At 37.0% G+C, this 15657-nt stretch overlaps 1 protein-coding gene across 2 annotated transcripts in view; it reads right to left on the bottom strand.

The window, feature by feature from the left end:
* The window catches only part of Skp2 (S-phase kinase-associated protein 2), a 38755-nt gene that overhangs the window by 9108 nt on the left and 13990 nt on the right, over window positions 1-15657 (bottom strand). For both annotated transcript variants that reach the window (XM_083112389.1, XM_083112390.1), the window contains exons 4-5: window positions 12445-12547; window positions 10937-11117 (exon numbers count right to left, since the gene is read on the bottom strand). In XM_083112389.1, the coding sequence (XP_082968515.1) occupies window positions 10937-11117; window positions 12445-12547 (284 nt within the window). The remainder of the gene's footprint in view (window positions 1-10936; window positions 11118-12444; window positions 12548-15657) is intronic.

Here is a 15657-nt window from a genome sequence, read left to right as displayed (position 1 = left end):
ACATGTAGTTGGAGAAAAGTAAGTTTCTGATTAATATTTTACACCTATTATTTTGAGTAGTAAAGTTCACAGGAAATTAATAACCATCGATTTTGCAACAAATGCTAATATTTACATTACTTAATTTTAGTACTTGGTAGTCGGGACCCCTGGACCCCCTAAATATGTCCTTCCTGTCCTTCAAAGCTGTATGATCCCAATAAAATCCTCGTCTTAAAATAAGTTCAGAGGAATTTACATAACGGCTAAACGAATAAATTTTTCATTATTTAATTTTATTACTTGATAAATCTTTCAGGGGGGGAACCCCCAAATATGTCATCGACTACTACTAATGCTTTAAGGTCACATTTCATAGCTTATCTTAGGTGGATTCATGGCTTTCTTGGCCTGTATTTGGAAAAAGAAAGAGAAGGGCAAAAGAGACTGAGAAAAAGATGCTGGTGCCTGATTTTTTTTTTTTCTAACCCTGAACATAGGAATTAAGGTTTTATTTTGACTGATTGATTTACTCACGTGAAATTTCATATTTCCGCATTGCACAATTTAATGGATAGCTCCGATTAATTTCGAAGACACTCTGTCTTCATTCACTCAGGGTACGGTGTCTGGAGCAAAGTTAATGAAGACAAGAGAGTCTTCGAAATTAATCGGAAATATTCGTGCAACGCGGAAATACGAAATTTCACGTGAGTAATTCTTGAACTGCGTTTACCGCATCCATCATGATTGAGTTAGTTTGTTTTACTTGGCGTTTCTGCCACTTTTGCCTAATTGCGAAGATGAGGATGAATGATGATAAGATGAAATAGATGAAGGGACAATCACAAACACACAACAATGCACCCATAGAGCATTATACAGAGTGTTTCAAAAGTCACGCAACCCAAACTTTGAAAATGTATATCATGAAAACCGTAAGAGATATTTACACCACGTTTTTTGCATTATAAAGCCTCATCCATTGAGATATTTTTCAATGCTGAAGATTATCAATTTATTCCATACAGAAAATTAAATAAATTGATAACTGGCGAAAGGCAGCGTCAAAAGGTTTCCAGAAATGCACTTTTCAGTGAGAAAACTATGTAAGAAATTATCGGAGAGTCATAATTAAGACGTCTGATGAGTGATGCCATTCCAATCTGTCACTTGCATCCAATAATTATCATGTATAGCATTTGATGGATGTCTGTAGATTCCTTCCAGGTAACACCACGAAAGAAAACTAGCACCTCTGGAGATGACGCCATATTGAATACCTTACCATAGGGCTGGAACAACGGATACAGCAACAAATTTGCATATGATACAAGTCCTTTAATTCACTTGGCATTATACAGTAATTAAATACGTTTGCACACTGAATAAGATACACAAAAGCCCACATCCGATAGGCTAGCTGAAAAATGTTCTTCCCGAGCCGAGACATGCACCATGCTGCTGTGTTCGAATATCACGCTCCCAGAATTCCGCATTCTTGCAAGAAGCTCCCAGTGGGAGTAAAATAAAAACAAATGAGGAGCAGAAAGCAATACTATTTACAATGTTCAACATTCTCCCCCTCCCCTCCCCTCCATTGGAATGCACAGCATCCAAACTAAATCATGAAAGTTCAATTGATCTTCCCATCTGGAAGAGGTACAATCTTACCGAGAGCCCTTCGGTACACTCCATCCTTGGTGCGAACCACAGCTACGTGAACTAAATTGTCTTTCCCTGGAAACACTTCTTCTATAATGCCCATTTTCCAGGATAATGGGGGTAGGTTGTCTTCTTTCAGAAGCACAAGTAGTCCTGGTTGCAGGTTGGGCTGCGTGGTTGTCCACTTCTGACGCTGTTGCATACCATGAAGATAATCTCGGGACCAGTTTCTCCAAATCCTTTGTTGAAACTGTTGAACTCGTTGCCACCTGGAAAGTCTATTTTCCTTGAGATCACTTAAGTCTGGTTGAGGAAAGTAAGTTAGTGGACCACCAATAAGTAAGTGGCCTGGAGTGAGGTAATTAAATTCCTCATGACAGTCAGGTAAGGATGTAACAGGTCAAGAGTTTAAGCAAGCTTCGATTTGGTACAAAAGAGTTGACAGCTCTTCGTATGTCAGTACAGCATCTTGGCGACTCTACGAAGATGGTACCTCATGGATTTTATGGCGCTTTCCCAGACACCACCGAATGATGGGCTACGTGGAGTTGAGTTTTTACACTGAAAGTTTTCTTCTGCTGCATACCTTTGAATGTCTTCACTGAATCCTTGCGATTGAAATAGCAATTGAAGTTTCTGAAGTTCGTTCTTCGCTCCTTGAAATGTTGCGGCATTATCGCTGATAATGGTGGAACACTTGCCTCGCCTTGCTGTAAAGCATCGCAATGCTGCTATGAAAGCTTCAGAAGTAAGGTCTGTTACTAGCTCAAGATGTATTGCTCTCGTGGCTAGGCACGTAAAAAGAGCAATGTAGCATTTCTTTGTGATTTTACTCCTGATTGACCCTACTTTGATGACATATGGTCCGGCATAGTCTATGACAACATGATTAAATGCCTTGCTAGGTGTAACTCTGATGGATGGGAGCTATCCCATTAGCTGATGTGCTGCGGATGCCTTCAAACAATAAGAAGTTAAACAGTGATGAATGATTTGCTTAATAACTTGTCGTATTCTAGGTATCCAGTACCTTTCTCGAATGGATGAGATTAACAATTGAGGTGCTGTGTGCATCAATCGTCTATGCTCTGATGCAATTAGTAGACGGGCGAAGTGACTTTTTGGATGCAAAATGATTTGATGCTTGCTGCTGAATTCCAAGTTGCTATTTTCTAGCCTACCTCCAACATGAAGAATTCCCTGATTATCCAGAAAGGGGTGTAAGTCCTTGAGGATACTTTTGCCCTTTGGCAGTGAGATCATTTATCTCTCGATGAAAGAACGAAATTTGTGTCATAACGACGCACGTTTGAGTGGCATCTTCAATGTCAATTGAAGTAAGTGGATCGCATTGTTTGTTACTTGCATTTTTACAATTGCGAATGAATCTTTTACAGAGCACTACAATCCTTAACAATTTGAAAAATGTAGAAAAATTGTTTATTATTGCCTCTGATTGCAGATGAGACACCAGTGTAGTTACAGGAAGCTTTCGTTGTTCAGGAACATCTTTGTTGTTAAGACCTGTGTCAGATGATGATGATGGCCAGCACGTTTCATTTTCTTGCAACCAAGCTGGACCATGAAACCATAGCGAATGATGATGAAGATCTTGAGGTTTAACTCCACGGGAGATTAAATCTGCTGGATTATCCTTGGACGAAACATGTCTCCATTGATAAGTTTGAGTAAATTCTTGAATTTGCGCTACTCTGTTGGATACAAAAGGCTTCCATCTGCTTGCTGGCGATCTGAGCCATGCCAGAACTATTTGTGAATCTGTCCACAAATAAACATTATCAATATTAAGTCTCAAAATTGGCCGAGTCTTGTTGAGTAATTTGGCCAATAAGACTGAAGCGCACAGTTCCAATCTAGGAAGAGTGGTTTTCTTGATCGGGGCGCCCCGTGATTTTGAGCACGGTAAGTGCACTTCGGTGTAACCTTCTTCGTTTGCTGAACGAACATACAAGCAACTGCCATAATTTTTCTCCGATGCATCGGAAAAGCCATGGATTTGTATATTCTTGACACAACCAGGTGTTAGGATGAAACGTGGTATTTGCATTTCACTGATGACTGGTAGCTGAGAATGAACATGAACCCATTCAACTTGCAGGCCTTCTGGAAGTGGATCATCCCAGTTTATGTTGTGAAGCCACAACTGTTGTAAAAAATACTTATACATTACAGTTGCTGGTGAAAGTAGTCCAATTGGATCAAATATCTGGGCAATAACACTGGCTATTCGACGTTTGGTTGGTTTGTGTGACATCATGTTCACAGACTTGGCTCCAATGTTAATCATGAAAGTGTCTGCCGAGGGATTCCATGAAACTCCTAGAGTTTTAACACCCTCGGTATGAAAATGAATTAGATTTTGAGTCTCTCTCAGTGATTCTGGAATAGCGTTGAGTACTTCAGTGCTGTTGGAGCACCACTTTCGTAAGATGAATCCTCCTCTTTTCAGAAGTTCTGATAGATCTTGATAAAGTTGTAATGCACCTTGCACGCTACTGCTTCCTCCAACGTAATCATCAACATAGAAATCACGCTGCAACACTTGAGATGCGTGTGGGAAGTTAACTGCTTCATCTTCGGCTAACTGCTTCAGACACCTGGTTGCTAAAAAGGCACTTGATGTAAGCCCATACGAGACCGTATTCAATTGAAATACTGTTATGAGTTCCTGAGGAGAGTTTCTCCACAGAATGCATTGCAGTGGCCTGTCATCAGGATGTATGTGTATCATTCTATACATTTTTGTTACATCAGAAACCAATGCCACCTTGTGAGTTCGAAATCTCAGAACAATGGAAAACAAATCTTCCTGTATGGTAGGTCCAACCATTTGTATGCTATTTATTGATTCACTGCTTGTTGATGGCGAACTCCCATCAAAAACAACATGTATTTTCGTTGTACTGGAATCCTTGAAAACACAATGATGCGGAATGAAAAAAAATTGTGCTGTCATTTGATTGTATATCATTTAAATTTCCTATGGGTTCCATGTGTCCCAACTGGTAATATTCTTGCATAAATTCTGTATAATCAGCCTTTAATTGTTGTTGACGTTGAAGCCTCGTTTCTAATTGGTGAAATCGAGTTAATGCAGAGTGTGAGGAGTCACCTAACACTGAACGATCCTTACATAATGGCAGCCTGACCGTATAACGGCCACTTTCATCTCGTGTTACATTTCGCTGAAAATGTTGCTCGCAAGCAATTTCTTCTGGTGATTGCAGTTTCATGTGGATCTCCTCTATGATCCAGAACTGTTCCAGTTGCGAGCTGAGAGAATCTTCCTTTCTTGTGAAAAATGACCTAGTAATACTGTTGCTAGAAGATGTTGCTGGAATCTTCCCTGCAATAATCCACCCAAACTCCGTGTCTTGAAGAATGGGGAAATTTCCTGGTTTTATTCTCTTTTCAGGCTTCATGACGGTAAAGAAAACCTCTGCACCAAGCAGAATCTGCATTTTGCCCGGCAAACAAAAGCTTGGGTCTGCTAAACGAATATCTGTTGGAATGTTCCATTCAGATGCATCAATCTTTTCTGAAGGCATTGCTCCTGTGATGGTTGGCAACACTGAGCATGAAATACTTGTCGTAAAATTGCTATTATTAGATCTCAGACGGATCTCTACTGAATGACTCGATTCAGCTGACGAATTGTTGATTCCCTGAGTGGGAACTCAATGCTTTACCTTTCTAAGACGATTACTTTGAACAACATCTTCAACAATGAAATTATTCTGACTCGCCGCATCCAAAAGAGCACGACAATTGACCCAATTGCCCGCTATATCTTGTACTTGAACAATTGCCGTAGCAAGTAACACCTGTGACGCACTTTTCTGCTTAATTGAACAATAAGAAACCTGAGGTGCTTGATCTGAATGCTGTGAAGAATCGCTTGTATTGTTTACCATCGATGTGTCACGTGACCCCCAGATGACATTTCACGCTGCTGGTTTACATTGGATGTACCTTCATCTACATGAAGTAAAGTACTATGCTTCTGTTTACATCACTTGCACACTCCATATTTACACTGTGCCGAAACGTGATTGTTGCTGCTAAGACAGTTAAAACATATGCGATTTTCACGTAAAAATTTATACCTTTGTGAAATAGAAGCTTTCTTAAAGGCTTCATACGAAAATAAGCGACGTTTGTTTGCTTTACAAAACATGCACAATGAAGAATCTGTTGTAACATATGACTTCGAAGATTGTTGACATTTAGCACTGTACTGTTTGTGCATATTTGTAGCTGATTTTGTTGCTACCTTGTTACCTTCACTCGTAACTGGATTAATCTTTTCAAGAGCCTGGCATCTGTGCTCTAGAAAACTAAAGAGCTGATCTAATGTGCTAAATTCAGTATCATTACTTTCTAGTTCAAATGCTCTTCTCGTTGCAGGATCGAGATTTGAAACAAGATGCTGAACTAAAATTATATCAGTTAACGACGTGTCGTCAGCTATCATTTTGAGCGCTGAAATAGAACTAACTGCAGTGTTTGTAAATGCATGAAGTTCCTGACAACCTTTACAACTGGATTGATATGTAAAATATCATTTACATGTGAGACAGCAATCAACCTTTTATTGTCGTATTGCTCATTGAGTTGCTCCCAAGCAATAGCGTAATTTGCTTCTGACATTGGCAAATTTTGAATTAGATGTAAGGCCTCGCCTTTCAACGATACGCGCAAATACTGAAACTTCTGAACCTTTGAAATATCTACATTGTTGTGTATCAGCGACACAAACGTGTCCTTGAAAGACACCCACTGCGTGTAATTACCGTTAAAATGTGGTAATGCAATTGCCGGCAGTTTCACCTGCGTATTTGAAGTTTTAGATACACATTTGTTTTCTACACATGTTGCTTTATCATGGTTGTCAATTAATGTTTGCATCTGTGACTTTAAATCAAAATACATTTCTTCGATTTCATTCCTTTCCGTGTCGTGCTCACCCTCGGTTGTTTCAGATTCTATTGTGTAGAGCACGCTTTCCAGTTTACTCCAGATAGCATTTACATGTTCCATGCGGGTTTTTATTTGTTGTATTTTAGCTGAGGATTCGTCGTAAGTACTGACATACAATTGAATGCGTATAAGTTTCCCTTTGTGGGAGCTTCTTTCTTTGATCAATGCTCTTACGTTTGCCATGCTTGCTGAGAAACGAAACTGAATGCAGAAATAAACACAAGAATGCAATGCCGCTGTGCTCGAATATCACGCTCCCAGAATTCCGCATTCTTGCAAGAAGCTCCCAGCGGGAGTAAAATAAAAACAAATGAGGAACGGAAAGCAATACTATTTACAATCTTCAACAATGGATTTATGACTGGCGATTTTATGGGTTGAGTGAAAAAATGCCGTTTTTGGCACATATCTCCATAGCTGGCAACACTAGCAGAACGAAATTTTGTCACCAGATGCACACAACATGTGCCTAAGTATTGTCCATACATTTACGTGAAAAATAAAATCATAATTTTGGGCCGAAATTTGACTATTATGTGTAAGTTCTCCGCACCTGGCAACCCTGTCATTCCAACACCACTGACGGGAGCTTGTTAAGAAATGGTAAGGGCGAGTCATAAATGCGGCTACTACACGTCTACTTTTTTATTTTTATTACAATTTGGACATTAAGTGTTCCGATTAAATCACTAAACTAATCATGTAGGCTATCACTGGGTTAATAAATTTATGTTATCATTTGGACGGGTTAAAGTTACAGTGGTGTAAGTCTCTTTCTTAAAAAGAAAAAAAAAAGTCTGACTCACAGCACTTTGCTGATCAACACAACAGCTGTTTCCTTTATCACTAGACCTTAAACTGTCATCTGTTGACAGTTGAATGAATCTCTGATTTACTTCACGTTTTCTGTTAACAGATTGACTTATATAGATCTGGTTTCTGTGTCCAAGTATTATTTTTTTTAAAAAAAGTGAGTTACACCACTGTAACTTTAACCCATCCATTTATCCAAATAGAAGCAATTACAATATTTTATAAACATTGTTAATTTGCTGAAAACATCTGAGAATTGATCTTCAACAGTAAATACCAATTCTTAACAATATGTGAGATCATTTGTTGGTGTTTAATCTGGTGCCGGGGTGGTTAGCACATTACGCTACAATGGCAGGGGTCCCGGGTTCAAATCCTGGCCTGGGTATGTATGTTTGTGAGTGTCCATTCATCAATTTCATCATATCATCAGTCATCCCCATCTTCGCAAATTATCCAAAAGCAGCACAAAAAGCGAAGTAAAATAAAGCAAATCAATCAATCAAATGTTGTCAAGTCGGAAAACACAAGTAGTCTGACAACAATAGTAAACGCAAGACTCATGTGTCACAGTACACAAAACTCCAAAGTTTTTTTTTGGATGGGTGGAACGCATGAGGATTTTCAGCAGGCCATATTCTGCAGTTTTGGCTGTTTACGTAACCATTCACACCATTAGTGCAAAAAACACGGAATCAAGAATTTTGATGCCATTTTCTTCGATTAGAGATCGAAATCACCTGCAGTATGTCAAACATTCATTCTTATCAGTGTGTTGAAGTTCTTGAACAGTGCGAAAACATGTTGCTTTAGGGTAGTATTCTTCCCAGTCCTATGAACACTGCGAAGTGACAAGTCCACTTGGGACGAAAGTTTCCTCAGGCGATTAGTTGGAGATTGTTTCAGGCTTGTATGCACATCCCCCCCTGCGACAGGAGTTAAAACCGATAGACGATCACTTCATGTTTTGTCACAAACAAAAATGGCACTTTTTCACTCAACCCATAAAATCGCCAGTCATAAATCCATCAAATGCTGTACATGATCATTATTGGTTGCAAATGACAGATTGGCATGGCATCACTCATCAGACATCTAATTATGACTCTCCGATAATTTCTTACATAGTTTTCTCACTCAAAAGTGCATTTCTGGAAAACTTTTAACGCTGCCTTTCACCAGTTATTAATTTATTTAATTTTCTGTATGGAATAAATTGATAATGTTAAGCATTGAAAAATATCTCAATGGATGAGGCTTTATAATGTAAAAAACATGGTGTAAATATCTCTTACGGTTTTCATGATATAAATTTTCAAACTTTGGGTTGCATGACTTTTGAAACACACTGTAGATGTCAAAGCCTCGTTAGTCTGCAAAATGCAGTCCAGGGTATACTATATGGAAGTAAGGTTGGCATTTGGGTGTACTATGTGCAGGGTTCCCACGCAAACTCCAAATCCATTTTCCCTGAGATTTCCCTGAGTTTTCCAGAATCCTCATATTTTTTCCAGAGTATTGAATGCACAGTAAGAGACTACTATAATTTTACAATGGCCTCCTCCATTTCCCCTCATAGCCATACCATCCTCACCTTCTTTATTACTGTTGTTTTCTGATGCAAATAACAAAACTAGTTCAATAATAAAATAAAATTACACTTCTTTGCATGTAATTAAGAACAAAGATGACCAGTTTTCTAGAACTTTAAACAACTCTGAAACAATTTCTAACATATCTGATATAGAACATTGAAATATTTTCACACTTTTCATAGATGTTTATAAATGGATATAATATCAATTAATCTGTAATGCATATAATAATAGTTAAGACAAACAAATTATTGGAATTTTTAAAACATATAAAAATGAAGTGACAATTATTAGTACCGACTTAAAAAGGAATAATAAGTTACCGAGACTGAAATATAAAACAAAAAATGTACTTCATGTCTGATACAGCAAATTAAGAAACTTTACTTCTCAGAAGCTTCAAGTTTTTTTTAATTGTTCTGCAATAGCCTTTGCTTCTTCTTGCATCTTTTGTTGTTTGGCTTGTAAAGCACGGATCTCACTTGCTTTACGTTTCATTTCTTTCCTTTTGTTTTCTTTGTGATCACATTTCTTTCTCATCTTCTGCAATGCTTCTTCGTATCTAATACGTGCACCTGTAACACTCTGGATCATATCTTTGCTTACTTCTACATTTGACACTCCTCCTACCACTTTCACTGCATTATAAACTTGCCGAATAGCCACAACAGACTCTTCTTTCAAGTTTTCTATTAAGACCTGCTTATTTACAGAAAACCCACTTTCCATATATGCATTGACATGTGATAAAATCAAAACCAACTTAACAGTGCTCCATAACTCAGAGAAGTCATCCTTGTCCTTCATGACACCTGTAAAAAAAGAATCTAGTGCATCAGTTTTGATTGAAAAGTTACAAAACTTCTCTTTCAATTCCTTTTCACTACTGACATAGTGCAACAATGTCAAACTGGCAAATTACTTTATCACCAGTTACAGCCTTCATTCTCTTTCTCCTGAGAAGTTCCTGAATCAGGTCTTCCATGCACTGAGCACATTGCTTTCGAAACTGCGTCATTTGCTTCGGAACTAAACAACTAGCGGGTCTCACCAACCTGAACTTAAGGGGACTACGTTCCACAATCTTCTCTGTTGTTGGTTGCAAAAAAAATTCTGCAGCTAGTAAAAAACATAAGCTTCTCCTTTTCATTCACCTCTTTAGCTTCCAAAGCAGCATTGGCACCAATTTCAATATCAATCTTTGTCAAAGGAATCAGGTTGTCAGAATTTCTGACATCAATTTGCATTAATTTAAAACTATTTTTTTCATTGTTCAAGATGTCTTTTTGTAAAAAAAGAAGGAAGAAAAAGCTTAAAACTACTCCCTAATAAGGGAAATCAGATGAACACTGGTTAACTTTAGACATCAGGTTATCTTTATTATGCGTTTTATATATCTTGAAATATATTTTACATCATGTAAAAGATCGAAATCGGTTAATTAAATTTTAAAAAGTGCAAAATTTATGAGGGTATACACTTGGTCACCAGCCCTGGAATCACATTTAAAAACAAGAAACAGACAAACAAATAGATATGTTCCTTGCTGAAAGAGAAATGTTACAAGAGCTTGGATTATCCAGACAGGAGCATATTATAATCCCTCAGTTTTGCTACATTGGGAACCATTAATCAATTACAAGATTTTCCCTGAGATTTCCCTGAGATTTGTATTTTTTTCAAATTCCCTGAGATTTCCAGGTCTTCCAGGTGTGTGGGAACCCTGTATGTGGAAGGGTGACCTCTTGCACCCCAAGGTTTTATCTTGTGTGCTGTTTTTTAACTCACTGGCTCCAAGATAAGTCGAGACATGATTGTTCCAATAAGTTTAAAATTCAATGGCTCTACCACCTCAAGAAAGTACAGAAAATGTAAATACATACTTTTTACAGCCAGTGACAATGCTCGAAATCCCTTGCTTAGTAACTCCATAGCAAGCTGACATATTAAGGACCTCTAAATGAACGTTCTGTCCTATTGAAGCACACGAATCGTACCCTAGAGTACAGTGTTCTAGACTAAGCTTCTTCAAATATTTACATGTCCTTAGCACAGATGATAAACCTGAAATAAAAATATGACAAAACCATTACATTTGTATTTAAGTCACTTTGCATCTACAATTATATCAATATTTTTTGTACGAGCGCACTTTGAAAAGTTTTGCCTCCTATGCAATAACTCTGGTAACACTGCTCAGACACACATTAAATTGGTGTGAGAATAATCGCTGATTCACTGACTGTTGCAACATCTAGCGGCGCTCGGCTGCAACATCATGCATGCGCACAATAGTGACGTACATAGACATGCGGTTGCAAAATGAGCTGTTATTGAAGGTGCCAGGAGAAGACACCTGATTTCTTCACCGACGGGATGCAACAACTTGTCCGATGTTGGTATTTGTGTGTGGACAATGATGGTGACTACGTGGAGAAGCTGTGACACCCTGGTAGAGGACATTACAAGCTTTAAGAAAACATATACTTCATGTAAGTATCTTGCATATTATTGACATTATTGCGTAGGAGGCAAAACTTTTCAAAGTGCCCTCATATATTTTCTCTATTACACCAAGTATGAGCATACCAAGAATTTCAGAAAAATATAAACACATTTGCAATCCAGAATTCAGCTTACCACAAGGTTCATTAGGTTAGGAACAATGTTCTGATTAAAGCTATGTGGCAACATCATAATAATATAAATGTATGATGAAGTTTCGAAGCTCACTTGTCTTTTCCAGAGATACACTATAAAACAGGACCAATATATTTTGGAGACTGAAGCATTAAAAATATAAAACAAGTATCCACCGAAAGGTTAAAATGGTTGAAGTACTATATGTATAAGAAAAACATTAAGCCCACAACTTGCAGACGAACAATATTCTTCTAACCTTCACATGCATTGATTGTTCACTGATCATAGCCACAGTGTACATCGTTTTTGCAATATTACCTTATGCATGACCTTAAAAATTGGTTTTCTCTTAATGTAAAACATGATTGGAAACTTGACAAGGTTTGTAATCGAAATAAACTGTATCTACCACAAAACATGAAGTGATATTGATGTACACAATTATGTTCACAAGTTCTGCTAGCTTACTCTGATTCAATGGATTAGAGAAGAATTCAAAACATATATTCTCCAAAAATATTTTACATATAACAAAATGTTGTTATTTGAAATAAACTCTGACGTGCAACCACGAATTTTGTTTCCCATATTTTTGAATAATTTTGGATGCATTTTAAAAATTTCTGGAGCTCTTCTCCCTTAGGTTGATTTTCCTGGCTTTTTCCAGGATTATCAGGTGAGTGGGAACCCTGAAATTGTATTCTACTGGATGAAGGAACTAATGTAACAAACAAACTGACGGACTAACCTTTTGCGGAAATCACAGCCATACTCAAGTCCAGGAATTGCAGTTTGCTTGTGAAATCACTCGGCACACGTGAGAAACGGTCTAGGAACACAGGACTTGGAATCTGTGAAAATTGGACAACACATTGCAAGAAATCCAATAGGTTTTTCATACTGAAGAAAGCATGAAATAATGATAGTAATGTTCTTTGTGTGTACAATTTGGAAATTATCAGATTTCACTTCTCTTTATTTATGTATTTTACATAATACTAAAACTATGGTAATTTGTTACAAATATTTCACATTTAATAAATACATGTAAACAAAATGTAATTATGTTATGTAAGAATGTTATAAAAATATATTCAATTTTCAAGGTCCCACAGAGGAAAATTTTCCTGGATATTACGTTTTCCCGCATTATAAATTATTTCAACTTGCTCCCCTGAATGACATAGAATTGTGTATTTGTGCTGTCTAGTATGTTTTGTTTTGTCTTGCGTAGTAGTTGTGCTGTCTAATTTGTTTATGTTTGTCTTGTGTAGTAGTTGTGGTGTGTAGTTTGTTTGTGTTTATATTGTGTAGTAGTTGTGTGTTTGTGTTTATATTGTGTTATAGTTGTGATGTGTTTATGTTTGTCTTGTGGAGTGGCCGCGGTGGCTCAGTCGGTAACGCGTCTGACTACCATGTTAAAGGTCCCGGGTTCGATCCCTGGCTGGTTCAAATCCGGGAACTTTTCTAGCGATGGAAGCGGCCCTGGTGCCCACCCAGTGTCGAATAACATGGGTACCTGGGGGAAACCCTGGGGGGTAAAGGAAGTCAGGGGCGTGATGCTGATCACATCACCCCCACTCACGACCGGATCAAGAAAGTGTGGGGCGTTACCCCCACACCCCCTATACGCCTTCATGGCATGGTGCTATGCACAGGGGAGCACTTTACTTTTTTTACTTTTTGTGTAGTAATTGTGCTGTCTAATGTGTTTGTGTTTGTCTTGTGTAGTAGTTCCTCCATTCATATTGGGGGTTAGGCGTAGAGCTGACAACTCTGCACTGTAAAAAAAAAAGTCAAGAAACAGCAATAGAAGGCCATGGATGTTCCCAAGGTAAAATAGTCCCCCGTTCGGATCTCCGGGTGGGGACTACTTTGGGAGGTCCCTGGACTAAGGATAAGATCTACATTAGGAATAAGGATATTAAATTAGGCACCTGGAATGTTCTGAGCCTTTACCGGCCTGGGGCATTTCAGTGTACAGTTAATGAGATAGTTAAGTATAAATTAGATGTAGTAGCTGTCCAGGAAGTTAGGTGGCCAGGAGAAGGGAATTGTAAAACTAAAAATTATACTTTTCTCTATGGTGGTACTGAAAATCATAATTTTGGAACAGGCTTTTTCATAAATAATAGAATTATCTTGGCTCTTAAAACAGTAGAATTTATTAATGATAGGATATCATATGCAGTTTTACAGGGTAGGTGGTGTAAAATTATTTTAATAAACATACATGCACCAACGGAAGATAAAGATGATAATACTAAAGATGATTTTTATACAGAGTTAGAACAGGTCTTTGATAAATTTTCTCAGTATGATATGAAAATTCTGTTAGGTGACTGTAATGCACAGATTGGCAAAGAAGAGACATTTAAACCCACGATTGGTAAAGAAAGTGTTCATGAATTAAGTAATGATAATGGTATAAGATTGATTACTTTTGCAACCTCAAAGAATTTAATTGTGAAAAGTACCACTTTTAAACATAAAGATATCCATAAACATACCTGGTCTTCTCCAGATGGTAAAACTCATAATCAGATAGATCATATTCTCATTGATAAGAGAAGGCATACTAGTATAATTGACGTTCGTACTCATAGAGGTGCTGACTGTGCCAGTGACCATTATTTAGTAATTGCTAAATTAAGAGAAAGACTCGCAGTGATAAATCATAAGCAACAAAATCTAAAAGTTATAAAATTTGATACAGGAAAGTTTACTGATGAAAGAATTAAGAAAGATTACCAAATTAAACTGTCAAATAGATTTGATGTTTTGCAGGATTTAAATGATGATGAAAATATAATTGAAACAGACGTAAATAAGAATTGGGAGCACATACGTGATGCAATAGAATCAGCAGCTAAAGAAAGTATAGGATACCATAAACCGAGAAAAAGTAAGCCATGGTTTGATAATGAATGTCATAATCTAATAAAAATAAGAAATCAGGCTAGACTTAGGTGGTTAAATAACTCTGATGATACAAATCTAAACAATTATAGTAGAATAAAGAGAGAAGTTAACCACACGTTTAGAAGTAAAAAAAGAGATTACTTGAAAAGCAAAATTAACGAAATTGAAACAAACAGCAAAAATAAAAATATCAGAGATTTATATAAAGGTGTAAATGAGTTTAGAAAGGGGTAACAACCTAAAGTAAACTTGATAAAAGATAAAGACAGTGATTTTCTAGCTGACCCAAGCGATGTTCTAAATAGATGGAAGAACTACTTTAATGACCTTTTAAATGTTCATGTAGGAGATAAATCAGAAGTAAATGAAGTCCACACAGCAGAACCTTTAGTTCCAGAACCTAACTTGACTGAAGTTCAAGATGCTATTAAAAGGCTAAAGAATAACAAAGCACCTGGCATTGATTTAATACCAGCTGAGTTAATTAAATATGGTGGAAATTCATTAATATGTCAAATTCATAAATTAATTTGTTTAATATGGAATAAAGAAGAAATCCCTCAACAGTGGAAAGAATCCATAATTGTTCCTGTGTTTAAAAAAGGTGATAAAATGAACTGCAACAATAATTACCGTGGAATTTCTCTACTCTCAACAACATACAAAATATTGTCTTAACATTCTTTTAACAAGACTAACACCATATGCTAATGAAATTATAGGTGATTATCAATGTGGATTTAAACGTAACCGATCAACTACAGATCAAATTTTTCACATCAGACAGACACTTGGAAAAAAGTGGGAATATAATCAAAATGTCCATCAGCTATTCATTGATTTCAAAAAAACATATGATTCGGTCAAAAGAGATAAATTATATAATATATTAGTAGAGTTTGGAATACCTAAGAAGCTTGTTAGTATGATAAAAGTATGCACCAATGAAACAGAAAGTAAAATTCGTGTGAGTATTAATATGTCTGACAAATTTATAAATCATGATGGGTTAAAACAAGGAGATGCATTACCTCCATTG

This window comes from Lepisma saccharinum, chromosome 26 (genome assembly GCF_977018435.1).
Source record: "Lepisma saccharinum chromosome 26, izLepSacc3.1, whole genome shotgun sequence".
NCBI classification, from domain to species: domain Eukaryota; kingdom Metazoa; phylum Arthropoda; class Insecta; order Zygentoma; family Lepismatidae; genus Lepisma; species Lepisma saccharinum.
Note: the sequence above shows the minus strand (reverse complement) of the source record. Positions and strands in the feature narration are given on the sequence as shown.